The 16114-nt window shown below is 37.2% G+C and overlaps 1 protein-coding gene across 3 annotated transcripts; it reads right to left on the bottom strand.

The window, feature by feature from the left end:
• Positions 1-579: 579 nt before the first annotated feature.
• On the bottom strand, positions 580-14939 carry LOC107039259 (tudor domain-containing protein 7). Of its 3 annotated transcripts, XM_015258781.2 has the most exons (7): positions 14855-14939; positions 10145-11872; positions 5905-6642; positions 3990-4703; positions 2939-3057; positions 2546-2697; positions 580-1904 (listed from the first exon to the last, which is right to left on the bottom strand). In XM_015258781.2, the coding sequence occupies exons 2-7, from the start codon at positions 11801-11803 to the stop codon at positions 1675-1677; spliced, it is 3612 nt and encodes a 1203-aa protein (XP_015114267.1). In that variant the 5' UTR covers positions 11804-11872; positions 14855-14939; the 3' UTR covers positions 580-1674. The 3 variants fall into 3 exon arrangements, with proteins under 3 accessions (XP_015114267.1, XP_015114268.1, XP_015114269.1); XM_015258782.2 differs by lacking the exon at positions 14855-14939 and having other exon boundaries at positions 10145-12179; XM_015258783.1 differs by lacking the exon at positions 2546-2697 and having other exon boundaries at positions 1701-1904.
• Between the last annotated feature and the right edge of the window lie 1175 nt (positions 14940-16114).

The raw sequence follows: 16114 nt of genomic DNA, 5'->3' as shown, positions 1-16114 counted from the left end.
AGAGTTAGCCAAGAGTTTCCTATTTTTTATAGAGAATTTCATGGACTACAAAGCAGGTAATCTTGACATTTTCACTCAGACCACTAGTCTTCAACACATCAATAACAAAAAATCAGACTTCAAATTTTTTAAAATCCGAGCTACAAAATAAGTTCTTCAATATTTTTCTATCAACCTCATAGTTGTGGAGATATTCACAAAATAATAAGAACTCAATAGTTCGTCTGTAGACGAGTTCAAAGATTGCATGCAAATTATTTTGTGAATATCTCTGAAGCTATTGGATTTACATGAGAAAAGACCTATTTTGTGGCCCTCGATATTCCCCACAAAAAATGTCTCCCAATTCTTTCCTCGAAACCTAGTTTCCAAGATATTTCTAAAAATAATATCCAAAAAATTTTCAAACTAATCTCATTTCTCCACTGCCTCCAAATTTCAGTCCTCACGAATCGTATTAACGATTTTTCTTCAACGTGAAAGCCCTCTGAATATTCTCCCTTCATGTTGAGTTTTCACTCCATCAGAAAAACTAATACAATTATCTTTCACACTCCAGAAATAACGAAAACGTTTTTTTTCGTTTCTAAACTGATTTATTAAACTATTATATCATTTTACAGTGCACTTAAAGGTTTCTTCCTACTCCTAGAAACTATCACTAGTACTTAATTCATAATATTTATGTTAACTTTTTCTCCGTAAAAAATGGGCTTTTAGAATCGTCAATTGAATCCAACAAAAACTCGAAGTAATCTCAAAATTTTCTAATTTTTCCTTAGAGAAAGTCGTAATTACTCGTTAATTATTGAATTAAGTCAAAAAGTTGAAAAGTCTTAGACGTTTTTGGTAGAAATTTTCTCACGAAAAAAAAATCTCCATATTTTTCTCCGAAATCGTTCGTTCAGCAGATAATCAGGTGATTAATAACACCAAAAAGTTTAGAGAATTTCATAATTTATCCTGCTAATTATGAAATTGTCTGAATTGAATTGTTGACAATGAGTTATTTTACGAGAAAATGTCGGGAGACTTCTTTTATTGAAAATGTTTTCACTAATAAAGTGTCTTAATGATTTCCTCTAAATCAGTTCGCTTAGGAAATAATTAACTGATTGATGAATGATTTGCGAGACTTATTCTACAGTTTCAGTGCTGAATTTCGTATTTAATAAATAAACAATGCCTCGAAGAGAATTACCCAAGGTCTTGACTATTACAAGCAGTCTTATTTTACTATTTTAAGGCGACACTAACGAGAAGATTAATTAATAATGGCGTTGATTAATCGAGAATTGAAGAATAAAAACGTAAAAAACTCGAATTCCTCATTGATAATTGTTAATTTTGCATTTATCTCGGAAACCATTGGATTTAGGCGAAAATATCAGAAGAAGTTTTTTGTGGAGAATTAAATTTCCAGCAGAAAATATCTTGTGGCTTTTTTCTCTAAAATGATTCCTTATCGAGATAATTTGAAAATTAACCGAAAGTGGAAAATCGATTTTCTACGTTTCATGAGTTCTGTCAGTTTTCCACTGAATTCAGATTTAAAAAAAAATAGGAAAGCTTTTTGCTAGGCTCTTCCGCACGTTTAGAGGAATGATTGTTTAATTCTAGTGTCTAGAGTTGATAAATTAATGGAAATAAATATCTTCTGTCCAAGGATGTAGCTTAGGGTGCCTCTGGAAGAGCCCGTCGCTCGTCGATGAGAACTTTGTGGATGTAGATGTCCCGATCCTCCAGGGTGACATCAATCAATTCCAAGCCCAGGATTGTACTGGACGGAGTGGAATTATCGTGCTCTAATCGCTTGATGACGGATACGAAGTTCTTGTTCACGACTAATTTTTGGAATTGTAAGCATGTTGGGAGAGACCAATCCCCGCTTATTGGCTGAATACCTGAATTGGCCGATAAAGAAAATATTCATTAATTGTTTCATTATTTCAATCTAAACAAATATTAAGGATGCAGCAGAATTGTCAATGCGTGAAGTGAGGAAAAGAAGAAAATCAACGAAATAAAGAAAAATAAAGAAAATATAATGCAATTATTGAAATTCCACATTTTATTTTTTTAGATTTATCTAGAATGAGAAATTTCACGAGAAAATTTCAAAATAATTTTTTTTACAGCTTTTTCAATTCTCTAACAAAAAATGTCTTAATAGTTCCTCCTAAATTTCTCTATTGCCGAAACAATTTCGTATTCAAGAAAGAAAGATCCACTAGAATGATTCAAATTCAACGTCTCCATTTTGAGATTTATCTCAAGAATAAAAATTACCGAGAATTTCTAACAAAAAAGATGAAAATGTCCATATTCCCTCCCAAATCTTCTCATTACTGAAATAATTACGTACTGAATAAAGAAAAATAAAATGTAATAATTCAAATTCAACATTTTTGTTTCTTGCTTTGCTCAGAGGAAGAAAATATCCACAAGACATGCCAAGGAAAGGATTACGCTTGAGAAAAGTTGATCCAATAATTTAGAAGATGATGAACAAAGAATAGAATAGAGAACCAGACTTTGGGCTTACCAACTAGCCTAGCCTTAATAGCTTGATACGGTAGATCGAAGAATTCTCTTTTGAGTGGTTGCACCTGACTCAATGTGACGACATTGATGTTCCCAAAGTCGCACAGATGCACAGACACCGATTGTTCATCCAATATTCGATTAATACATGCACTGAAAATAATTTTTCAGCTTCAATTTTTCATGCAAAATGTCCAAATTCCAATCGACCTCTCCAAATTTACAAAATTTGAAAGATTAAATTCCAAATTCCCCTCCCAAAGTTTGAACTTCCACCAATTTCATTTTATTGTGAAGTGTTTCTGTGCTTGATCAGCCATTCTCCATAGACAAAGTTGATGAAAAATTGTGTCCGAGAGATTGTTAGAGTTATTTGGCTTTATTGATGACTCACCGATACCAATATCCATCGTAATTCTTCACAGCATAAACCCTCCCCTTTTCTAGCTCGTTGATCGTCTCTTTGGGTACGTCAACGGTCTTGTAAGCTTCCTGGAGAGCCTCCATCATTGCCTGGAATGAAAATAATTTAATAATTAATTACAATGCAACCGTTAACAATTAAACAACCGAAAATCACTGGCGAAGCTGCCAGTTGATTCTGACTTCGGGCAGTTTTTAATGAATACTTTGAAATTTAAGGGCGAATCAAATCAACAGAATAATTGCAAATTACTTCAAATTAACAAAATAATTACTGAAATGAACAGAATGAGAGAAATTCACACATTGATTTTTTATCAGTTTACCGTAACATGTGAAAAACTTTTTCGTGTGGAGAATTAGAATTCGCAACAAAAAAAATTGATTTATCATTTTCTCCTAAAATCCTAATTATCAAGATAATCGCAAAAATCAACAAAATAAAAGAGAGAATGACCATGGATTCAATTTTTTTATTGTCGCTAAGAAACTCGTTATTGATACAACTTTAAATAAATAAACAAAAAAATTTATCTTCCTTAATTTTTGAATTACCTCGTTAACGATTAGTTTTATAATAAAATGTAATTTGACATTTTCTCCGACAATATCCCACGACAAAGATAATTAAAAAACCCAAAATCATAAAAAGGGGAACAATTGACCAGTTTAATTTCTCATAAAGATTGATTTTAATATAAAATTCATCAGGAGGCATTTTTTGTGAAGAATTAAAATTTTAATCAATCAATAAACAACAAATGTGATGTAATATTAGACCAGAAATAGAAAATAAATCGGAGAAAAATCCCCGAACTCAATATTTTATTCTCCTCAATTTTTCAAATACATCCTTAACGATTAGTTTTATAAATAATTGTCAAAAAAAGTAATCCAACACTTTCTCAAAAAATCTTCCACGACCAACATAATTAAAGCCCCAAAATCATAAAAAAGGGAGAAATCGAACAATTTAATTGTCATTCCACCTCTTCCCCCTTCAAAAAACCAAAAAAATTCACCTCAAGTTTGGGTTTCTCCTCAAACGGTTGTACGACGAAATTCCCAGGGCTAGGCACGAGATTAGTGACCCTGACATTGAAGAATTCTCCAACTCCCGGAATCTTCGGTCCCTTGAGTCCCTTCAGTGAGTCATCACTGCTCTTGCTCCCCCTCCTCTCCAGCCTCTTCCTCCTGACGTTATTGTTCCCATCCCCACACTTGATGATCTCAGGCTCCAGATCCAAAGTATTATTGATCGAAATCAGCAGGTTCTCAGGCTGAGACCTCTTGAACAACTCGACAACAGCAGCTCTCCCAAACACTGGCTCCTGGACGACTTTGCAGAGTATAACATCCCCAGGACCAGCGAGCTCCCTCAGCCTGCAGCCCACCCTCTCACTGAACCTCGTCCTCCCAAGATTATTCATCTCCACTTTGATGGCCTGTGCTGGGAACCTTGCAAGAGGGTCAGAGAGCTCCTTCAGTCTGAGCACCTTCCCCAGGTCGACCTCCACACGTTCTCCAGAGTCAATGGTCCTCAGGGAATGATCCTGGGCACTGGGGGACACCTGGACCCTCACCCAGTCGCCATCAGGCTTCTGGGCGAGGTAAACCTCCGCAGGATCCAGCTGTCCCTTCACCATGGCATTGCTCAGGAGTCCCTCGTCCTCCATGACTCCCTCCAGAAGACCATTCAGCATACTTGTGAGGATCGCCATGCCATCGTTCTTCACCTATAAAGAATAAATTGGTTCGCGAAGGATTGAGAAATTATTCTGAATTGAAAATGAGGAATTTAAAATTAAGGAAACAGAGAAAATTAAGGACGTTTTTGGTAATTATGTCAGTTACTTGTGGCTTCAGGAGGAAATGTTTGAAGTTTGCGGAGAATTTAGTAGCGAAGTGGCAAAACGGTTTAAGTCGACTCATCTCCCAGTTGAGTTTTTGAGGAATATTTTCGAATCTAAGCGAGATAGCGAAATTTTCGTAATTATATTTGTTGTAGCACTCGGTCGGCTCTACAAAGAAGGTTATAACAGCAATTTTGCTATCTGCCTTAGATTCCGAGATATTCATTGAAAACTGGTCCATTGTCAAAATCGACTTGTACTGTCTTACCACTTCGCTACTGAATTAATTTTTTTTTACAAAAATTCCAATAAAAAAGAAGAGAATCGCCATGTCACCGTTCTTCACTTATGGACAAGAAATTGGTTCATGAAGGATTGAGAAATTATTTTAAATCGTAAAATGAGGAAATTAAAATTAAGGAAATGGAGGAAATTGACGTTTTTGAAGTTTTTGGTAATTATGTCGGTAACTTGTGGCTTCAGGAGGAAATGTTTGAGGTTTGTGAAGAATTAAATTTCCAATGAAAAATATCTTTTGATGTTTTATGGATTTTTGTAGTTATTCAATGTTTAAAAAGTGGAAAATCAATGAGGTAAATTAAAAATTCTTGCTTTTGAAATTCATTTCGAGAGATTTTACGAGAAAATGCAATTGTTGAAATTCAACATTTTTGTTTTTGAGATTTATCTATAATCAAAAGTTCCACCAACAAATTTCCTTTGGTATTTTTTCAATCATTCAATCTTTTAAAAGAAGTAGAAAACTGATAATTCAGGTCTAAAATTCTTGTTTTGGAAATTTTTAGCAGAAAATGTCAATAACCTTTATTAAAACTGCTGATATTTCCCCCAACCCTTTTCATTATCGAAATGATTTCGTATTTTATGAAAAAAAAATTGAAAAGAATGAAAAATTTTACGAAAAAATTTTAAAAAACTCATTCTGTATAGCTTTCAATTCCCAACCAAATCTGCCACATTTCAAAAAAAATGTTTAAAAAGAACGAGAAACTAGACAAATCAAAATTGACATTTTTGTTGCAAAACCCCCCCTCAAGGGCACCCAAATGCCACAATTCCTTACCTGCAGGTAAACATCTCCATTCTGCTCGATGTGTGAAACAAACACCTCCAGCAATTTCCCCTTGACAGCAACCTGCGCCTCGGGCTTCGACAGCTCCATAACGTGGTGCAGCTCCAGTGAAATCTTCTCATTAACATTGACATCAGTCTCACTGTTGGTGTCATAGAAAACTCCCACCACCACGTGGCTGAGTTCATCATAATCTCGATTCAAGACTTGCATGTAGAAAGTCTTGCCGAGAAGATGTTTCTCAGCGATTTCAGTGGTTGTATCGCACACTGCGATCTCTTCCAGGGAAGAGAGGCAGGCCCTGATGGCCTGCGGTGGCACCTCGAGGAATTTTTTGTCGAGTGGAAAGAGCCTGGAGGGATCCACAACGTCGTTGTCACCAGTGTCCACGAAGAAGATCTCGGCGTCGCCTGTCAGGGGGTCCAGGGCTTCCACTCTGACCCTGTGGACCTCGTCGTTGACCTTCGTGACGTAGTGGTTGAGGATGACGACTGAGGGTGCCGACTCGGTGATGGAGGAGTAGTGGGCGTTGAGCTGATGCGACATCTCGTAGAATTTCTCGTTGTACTCGTCCTCGAGAAGACGTATCCAGACATCTGAGGTGGAGGAGACGTGGGAGACGTACACTGGCCAGAGGGTGCTCGAGGGCAACAGCAGGGGGATGGGGGTCTCCGAGGGGGGCTTCAGGAGGGGGCGCTCGCGCTTCGGGGAGAGCGGAGGGGTTTTCATCTGAAATAAGAGATTAGGGGATTATCAGACGATGGAGTTGATGGAGTGGTGGAATTATTCTAGAATGTACACAGAGGAATTGTTCGTTCGAATTGAATAGATGTGGTTCACTGCGAATGAAAAAATTCAATAGAAACCTAGGGAATTCTCTAAAAAATTCTATTGGAATTCTCTGGGGCTTCTATAGGATTTCTATTGGAATTCTACTGAAGAATTGTACGTGTTTTTTGCGCTGGTTGTACCGCATATTTGATAGGAAAAAGTCAATATATTTTTAATTTCCGTTCACATTTATCGAGAATTCCCTAGAATTTTAATGGAATATTATGAGAAGTTGCAATAATTGAGATTTACTTATCTTCATTGATAATTTGAAAAATAATATAATTGGTAATCTAATCAATTGAATTATAAGACGGATAGAAAATTATTACTCTCATCAGTACACCCGATAAAAGAAGATAATAAACAAAATTGAATAAAAAAATGTTTTTTTTGCTTAAATTGCGTCGAATAGTCGTTTTTCGGCTGTTTCGTTTCATTTGCCTCACTCTCAACAAATAGATCTTTACCGAGAACTCCCTAGAATTTTAATAGAATTCTTCCAGAATTTTCTATCGAATTTTTATTAAATTTTTTCATATACTGAGAGAGAAACGACAAAGTTCTCAAACAATCTTACTTGTGCTAAGAAAATAGTTTTTTGAAAATTATCAAAAAAGGATTTTTCAGTGTCAAACACGCAGAGAGTGCGTTGGAATAAAAAAATTTCGTCGCAAAAATAGATTACAGACAACAAATGAACCCTTAAATAAAACAATAATAACGATATGATAGCAATCTTGTAACTGAGGGATAAAATATTTGTTGATAAATTTTCCTCTATAGAATTATCCGCCTCTCGAGCCAACGNTACTTGTGCTAAGAAAATAGTTTTTTGAAAATTATCAAAAAAGGATTTTTCAGTGTCAAACACGCAGAGAGTGCGTTGGAATAAAAAAATTTCGTCGCAAAAATAGATTACAGACAACAAATGAACCCTTAAATAAAACAATAATAACGATATGATAGCAATCTTGTAACTGAGGGATAAAATATTTGTTGATAAATTTTCCTCTATAGAATTATCCGCCTCTCGAGCCAACGATTTCGTTGCTGTCGAAAGCAGAACAATAATTCATGTTTGAGACTTTCAAATTCGAACCAAACAAATTCTTTTTTGGCAATTTTCAACTAGCGATTTTCCTAGCCCAAACAAGACTTGTTCGGCAATGTGATTGTTTTTCTCTCAGTGTACGCACGATAACTTGAGAAAAAATGAAGATAGTAATTTGAAATTTGGTATGATTCTAGCTCTTGTAATATTCAAGGTTATTATTTTGGATGGACGCAATCAGCCAGCGGTTCCCGAGATATTCAACCCCTTGTCCATAAAATATTCAATAAAATATATATTATCAATTAATATTTTATCAAGTATCTCACAAACTACTCGACGGTTTCGAATTTCAAATTCTTTTTTGGCGATTTTTCAAATTCATTCAACTAGCGATTTTCCTAGCCCAAACAAGACTTGTTCGGCAATGTGATTGTTTTTCTCTCAGTGTACCCACGATAACTTGAGAAAAAATGAAGATAGTAATTTGAAATTTGGTATGATTCTAGCTCTTGTAATATTCAAGGTTATTATTTTGGATGGACGAAATCAGCCAGCGGTTCCCGAGATATTCAACCCCTTGTCCATAAAATATTCAATAAAATATATATTATCAATTAATATTTTATCAAGTATCTCACAAACTACTCGACGGTTTCGAATTTCAAATTCTTTTTTGGCGATTTTTCAAATTCATTCAACTAGCGATTTTCCTAGCCCAAACAAGACTTGTTCGACAATGGTTGTTTTTCTCTCAGCGTACCCACGATAACTTGAGAAAAAATGAAGATAGTAATTTGAAATTTGGTATGATTCTAGCTCTTGTAATATTCAAGGTTATTATTTTGGATGGACGAAATCAGCCAGCGGTTCCCGAGATGTTCAACCCCTTGTCCATAAAATATTCAATAAAATATATATTATCAATAAATATTTTATCAAGTATCTCACAAACTACTCGACGGTTTCGAATTTCAAATTCTTTTTTGGCGATTTTTCAAATTCATTCAACTAGCGATTTTCCTAGCCCAAACAAGACTTGTTCGACAATGTGATTGTTTTTCTCTCAGTGTACCCACGATAACTTGAGAAAAAATGAAGATAGTAATTTGAAATTTGGTATGATTCTAGCTCTTGTAATATTCAAGGTTATTATTTTGGATGGACGAAATCAGCCAGCGGTTCCCGAGATGTTCAACCCCTTGTCCATAAAATATTCAATAAAATATATATTATCAATAAATATTTTATCAAGTATCTCACAAACTACTCGACGGTTTCGAATTTCAAATTCTTTTTTGGCGATTTTTCAAATTCATTCAACTAGCGATTTTCCTAGCCCAAACAAGACTTGTTCGACAATGTGATTGTTTTTCTCTCAGTGTACCCACGATAACTTGAGAAAAAATGAAGATAGTAATTTGAAATTTGGTATGATTCTAGCTCTTGTAATATTCAAGGTTATTATTTTGGATGGACGCAATCAGCCAGCGGTTCCCGAGATATTCAACCCCTTGTCCATAAAATATTCAATAAAATATATATTATCAATTAATATTTTATCAAGTATCTCACAAACTACTCGACGGTTTCGAATTTCAAATTCTTTTTTGGCATTTTCCAAATTCATTCAACTAGCCCAAACAAGACTTGTTCGGCAATGTGATTGTTTTTCTCTCAGTGTACGCACGATAACTTGAGAAAAAATGAAGATAGTAATCTGAAATTTGGTATGATTTTAGCTCTTGTAATATTCAAGGTTATTATTTTGGATAGACGAAATCAGCCAGCGGTTCCCGAGATGTTCAACCCCTTGTCCATAAAATATTTAATAAAATATATATTATCAATTAATATTTTATCAAGTATCTCACAAACTACATGACGGTTTCGAATTTCAAATTCTTTTTTGGCGATTTTTCAAATTCATTCAACTAGCGATTTTCCTCGCCCAAACAAGACTTGTTCGACAATGTGATTGTTTTTCTCTCAGTGTACCCACGATAACTTGAGAAAAAATGAAGATAGTAATTTGAAATTTGGTATGATTCTAGCTCTTGTAATATTCAAGGTTATTATTTTGGATGGACGAAATCAGCCAGCGGTTCCCGAGATATTCAACCCCTTGTCCATAAAATATTCAATAAAATATATATTATCAATAAATATTTTATCAAGTATCTCACAAACTACTCGACGGTTTCGAATTTCAAATTTTTTTTGGCGATTTTTCAAATTCAGTCAACTAGCGATTTTCCTAGCCCAAACAAGACTTGTTCGACAATGTTTGTTTTTCTCTCAGTGTACGAGCCCCACCTCTCCCCCAACCGAAAATAAAAATCTCACCCTCTGGACCTCCGGGAGGCTCCTGCACACGATAACCGAGTTCTCCACGCCCTTCTCAAGCGCCAGCTCCCTGCACTGCTCGACAAGTCCCACCCAGTCCTCAGGCAACACCTCGCCATGCATCTCCCTGTAGAACCCTGGCAGTCGATCCCTGAAGACCCCATTGGGATGTCCATCCACGATCCCCAGAATCCTCTGCATGACGAGCCCCCTGTCCTCAGTGACCCTCAACTCGACTGGAGGTCCTTGCAACGAAAGCAGCGCCCCGACAGCCGCCCCAGCCGCCAGCTTGGCAGCCTCCACCTCGTTAACAGCGTCGCAGGGATAGCTGCTGAACTTGTGCTTGCCCACCACCACCTGACTGAACAGCCTGATCCTGCCCCCCTTGCCCACATTCAGCGTCTTGTACTCGGGTTCCGAGAGGTTCAGCCTCATGGCTAGAGCACTGAGCTCCCCCCTGGGGTCGTCAGCCTCCGCAGGTGGAGTGAGAGGGCTGGAGAGCCCAAAGGAGCCCTCCCCATTCTTCAAACCAGAGGCCATCGCTGCATTCTCGACTGGCGCAGGCTCTGGGGATGGCCTCTTCAGCCTCTCACTGAGTGACCTCACCACCCTGCGAGGAGGAGGCGTCCTCTCCCTGGTGTTTCCCCCAAAAGCCACCTGTGGAGTCATCGAGCCATAGCCATTCGCATTGACATCACCTGCAGGGACATCTCTGAATCCATTCCCTCGAAAATCTTCGTTAAAGTTGAATCCTTGAGGCGTCTGGGGTGGGCTGACCTTCCCACCATTATTGTTTCGATTCTGGAAGGCTTGAGGGCACCTGGGCATCGACGAGTCATCATTCACCTGGTAATTCTGGTAATTTTGGTGGCTCGTGATCACTGGAATTGGCTCTCCCCTCGGTGGAGAGCCTGGATAAGTCGTCACCGTTGGTTCTGACTTGACAACAGGTCTTGCAGGATAAGTCGTCACCGGTGGCTCAGACTTAACAACAGCTCTTGGAGGATAAATCCTCACCGTTGGCTCTGGCTTAATAACAGGTCCTGGGGGATAAGTCGTCACAGGTCTCTCAGAATTTCCTCCAGATCTCTCAGAATTTCCTCCAGGTCTCTCAGAATTTCCTCCAGGTCTCTCAGAATTTCCTCCAGGTCTCCCATAATTCCTGATCTCTGCATTTCCATTACTTCGAGGGTAGCTTCTCCCACCTTCTGCAGGTCCACTGCCCCTGAGGGGGTAGCTCCTGCCCCCTGGGTAAGCCCCAGGCCTCTGAGGCTGGTAGCTCCTCCTGGGGAACTGGGGCACTCCCCCCTGACTGTTGAACCTCGGTCTTCCCTGGTTTGCGCCACTGATCGTCGGTCTTCTCGACGTCATCTCCAGCCTCGATGGCTTCCTCTTCGACGTCTTCTGCTTGCTGATGAGGGCCGCCAGGTGCCCCGTCTTCTCGTTCGGAATCACCTCCACGTAGACCACACCGCACTTTCGGTACTGACGGACCCGAGGGACCTGCGCGATGAAGTCCTCCAGGGTGGCGAACCCCAGCCTTCTGTAGGGGATGTTCTCACCCTCCAGGGATCTGTAGTCCTTGTTCACGTGCTCCAGGGGGACTCCTCCGTTTGTCGTCTGCAGACATGCCCTCAGATTCGACATTACCTCCTCCATCTTTTTTTTTTTTGGCTCAACTGGGATTTCTCGATCTCCAGTGACTTCCGCTTGTTCTCAACTCGAGCTCTTTTTTTTTATGAAACGGGAGAAAAATCGGTGATTCCGGCGGTCAATTTGATAAAACTTAGGATTTTTTGGGGAAGAATTGAAGGGAATTGAAGCGAACGGAAAGATTGTTGTCGTTTGATACCTGAATTCCACGAATTCTGAGACTTCGAGAGTCAAAACAAAGTCTCGAAGGGTAAACAATGAACGGAGAATGGTAAATAGTGGGGAAAGTAGTCGGGGAAAACTATTCTGACTCGGGATTCGACTCGGAATTGCTCGAGGTCAATGATTTCGGACTAAATGAAACGGTTTATGAACGGGGACATTCACTCACGTAGCGGACGAGTTACGACTGATTGAATTTGGGGCGAGAGCTCGTGTTTATATTGCCGAGGAGACCGGCCGCCGGCTGAGGTTTGAGCGGTGGTGGGGGCACTTTCGGGTGGGGAGGGGTGGGGGCAGTCCTGGGAGAACGGGGAATTTTCGGAATTTGCGGGGAAAATTGAACGGAAATACTGAGTTTACAAAATATAATAATTGTAAAATTGAAGAATGTATTATGAGAAATAGTAATAATTGTTTTTAGTCAAATGTAATAATAGGTTTTTACGTAGGGGAGGATGGGGTAAAATGGACACTTGATTTTTTTTTTAATATTCATAACTCAGAAACAGATCTATCAATTGAGCTCAGCCTGTGCTCATCACAAAGAGGAATCATTGTTCTTTCTATTGGAAAATAAAATTATCCCATTTCAGGAACAATTTAACACGGCATGAACATTTCAAAAAAAGTCAAGGGTCCAGTTTACCCCACCCTTCCTTATACGTGTAGTGATAATAATTGATGTTCAATAATGAAGTTTAATAATAATTTTAACGGTAAAGTTTAATAATAATTATGAAAGATGTTTAGGGGAAGTTGGGGTAAAATGGACACTTTTACCTTTTTTTTAATGTTAATGACGGGTTGAAATGTTGATAAAATGTCATAATTTTTTTTTCATTGCAAAGAACAATTCTTGGGATGAGCCTACACTGAGCTCAATTGATAAATTTGTTTCTGAGTTATGAGTAATTAAAACAAAAGTCTAGTGTCCATTTTACCCCAACCTCCCCTATACGTGTAGCGATAATAATTGATGTTTAATAATGAAGTTTAATAATAATTTTAAAGGTAAAGTTTAATAATATAAAGTTTAATAATAATTATGAAAGATGTTTAGGGGAGGTTGGGGTAAAATGGACACTTTTGCCTTTTTTTTAAATGTTAATGATGGGTTGAAATGTTGATAAAATGTCATAATTTTTTTTTCATTGCAAAGAACAATTCTTTTCCTTTGGGATGCGCCTACACTGAGCTCAATTGACAAATTTGTTTCTGAGTTATGAGTAATTAAAACAAAAGTCTAGTGTCCATTTCACCCCACTCTCGCCTAATAATAATTAAAACTGTAAAGTCTTTTGTTTGAAACAAAACAATTCTTTTCAGTATAGTATAATGATAGTTTTTTTTTTGCAACCAAAAAAATTGAAAAATTAATCGGAGAAAACGTTTTTTTGAGAAATCCAAATATCTTTCAGTTTGACGCAGGCCACAATAAAAATTTAAGTATTTTCAATCATGAAATTTAGCAATTGAATTGCGCGCGAAAATTTTGAAAAAAAAGAATATTTAAATATCGTTGAAATGACATTTTGCAAAAATTGTTATTTTTTTAAACACTTGTTGTGCATAAATAAATCGTTGAAATTGTTCGCCAATGACTGGATGGAATTGAATCTTTCTTTCAAATGTAGGTGTTGTCGAACCCCATTAATCGCCATTAATTAAAATTTAACTCATCGATTAGTTTTTTAAATTTTCGAATTTTTTCGAAAATCGGTTGTCCCACGATAACTAAAGAAAATGTTCTAAATTGATTGAATGATGGCTTAAAAAATTTGTTTGGATGTCCTTTCGACCGAGTTCGAAGATGTTGGCGACCGCAATAATCGTTATTTTGATTTATTTGAAAATTTGCAAAAATTTTGTATTTTTTGAAAATCAGGATTCCGGGGATATCTTTGAATATCATGCTTCAAATGAATTCAATCACAGCTTAAAATATTTGTTTCAATGCCATTAAGTCGAAGTTAAAAGATGATTACGATAGCTATATTGGTTGATTTGATTTTTATGATGAGTGTTGAAAACTTCGAATGTTTCCTGAATTTCGCTGAGAGTGAGCTTTCCGATGGTTTCTTCAAATGTGATGTTTCAAATTCATTCAAGTGTGCATAAATAAAATTTATGCCACTGATGCCTGAAACCGGCTGGATTACACACTCGACGCTTCGCGTCTCGTGTCTAATTCAGCCGGTTTCAGGCTTCGTGACATAAAATTTTGTTCAGTACTTGTTGGGAAATTTCGTCCTTAACGTGTGTGGTTACATCACTCGCCTTCGGCTCATGCTGTAAACCCCACACACGTTAAAGACGATATTGCCCCACACGTGCTGAAATATACTATTTTCTATTAACATTTTATCGAAGGGCTGAGGGGAGAGATAGAGCCGTAAAAAGACAATCGGTTGTACAGAAGAAAGGGATAACACGAATAATGATGATGATAGCATTCAACTAAGTTGAAAATCTGACAAAATTAGTTGAAAAGAAATCTTACTCAATTTAACAAAATGAAATAAACAATGAATGATGCACGACAGAAGGGAATGATTCTCCTTACGGGAGAAAATCGAGAAAAAACTCGTTTTTCACCAAAAAAAAACGAAAAATGATAAAATATTTTTTACGGTGTGAAGGGAGGGGGTGGAGTGATGTGACCGGAAGCTGGGATACGTCAAGTACGGGGAACGTCAACGAGACTGACGGATTTTCATCGTTTAAAATTTTAGTCCGGCGTTTCGAGGGCCTGGCGAATTGATTTGGTTAGAACTACGGGATTTACGGGGGTTTTTACGAGGTTTAGGGGGATTTTAGCGAACATATTGTACTTACGTGGTGTCACGGTGCTTTCTCTTGTCATCCGGCAATTGTTTTATCGCCGATGTGTCTCGTTGACGAGTGCATCGGTCTAGATAATGAGGAGTCGGAGGGAACGGGTTTTTAGTGAATTTTTTCGCGAGTGGGTGGAGAGGGGGAGGCACGCTTGCGCGTGATGTAACAAATGAAGTGGTACCTGCGGGTCACGTGAGCTGAGACAACGGGCGGTCGGTTTTAAAGCGGAATTTTTAGCCGGAGTTGTTGCGTTTTTTGCGAGTGATTTATTTTTTCATTAATTTTTATGGGAAAACCTTGCGAATCACGCACGAAAAAATTTAATAGAAAAACCTATCGAATTCGTTAGAAAATTCTATTGAATTTCTATTAAACTTTCTATTAGGTTTTGACTGATTCTATTGACATGTTGAATAGAAAACATTCAATAGACAAAGTCAACAGTATTCGATTTTTCTATATAATTTATTCTTTTCGTATATTTTCTGTAGAATTTGCCCGACTGAAATTTTCTAAGCTTTTTTAATTCTTTTTTTATTTTCTTCTCATCAAGAAAATCAAACGAAAAAACTTGGAAAACTTGAGCCGAGGAAATTCTATAGAAAATATCTCAATAGAATAAGTGGTATAGAAAAGCCGAATTTCATTTTTTTTAAAATAAAATATTTCCACTGAACGTTTAAAAAAAAAGTCAAAAACTAATAGAAAGTTCAATAGAAATGCAATTGAGTTTTCTATCGAATTCGCAGAGTTTTTCTATTTATTTTTTTGAAATATGAAAAGTATAAATCTTACAACATATTCACGTTTTATAACCCCTCAAATCTTCTTATAATATTTTTGTACTACAATTCCGCTTGAACGAACGGTGCGACCTGAATTATTTTTTAATTCAACGATTTTTGCTAAAGAATATGCAATTTCGATTTTCGAGCCGATTTTTTTTTTCATCTCAGCAGTTGCTCAGTTATTTCATAAATAAAGCTCTCAGATTTTTTATATTCTTTGAAGTTTGAAATTTTTTAAATTTCAAAAGTGAAAATTCTTAAAATAAAAAATAAATTGCTATTCGGTTTCATTCCTCGCGTTATTTTTCACAGTGACACGAAGTTCATCGGAGATTACAGAGGATTGAATTGAGGGATCCGGTTGCATCCGCCTACTTGTGAGACGGTCATTTTCGATGCGATAGCTGTTCTGTGAAGTTGAGTAATTTTTTTGAGATTAGACGGAGAATGAGGAGATTGAAAGAAAGAAAGA

Source organism: Diachasma alloeum, unplaced genomic scaffold (genome assembly GCF_001412515.2).
Source record: "Diachasma alloeum isolate Michigan unplaced genomic scaffold, Dall2.0 Dall_scaffold_00295, whole genome shotgun sequence".
NCBI classification, from domain to species: Eukaryota; Metazoa; Arthropoda; class Insecta; order Hymenoptera; family Braconidae; genus Diachasma; species Diachasma alloeum.
This window is presented reverse-complemented; position numbering and strand designations above follow the sequence as displayed.

Coding starts and splice junctions, on each gene's coding strand:
- LOC107039259 (XM_015258781.2), bottom strand. CDS start 11,803: ATGGAGGAGGTAATGTCGAATCTGAGGGCATGTCTGCAGACGACAAAC. Junction 6,643..10,144: donor GCCTCCCGGAGGTCCAGAGG/GTGAGATTTTTA, acceptor CTCTTATTTCAG/ATGAAAACCCCTCCGCTCTC. Junction 3,058..3,989: donor AGGAGAAACCCAAACTTGAG/GTGAATTTTTTT, acceptor TTTTCATTCCAG/GCAATGATGGAGGCTCTCCA.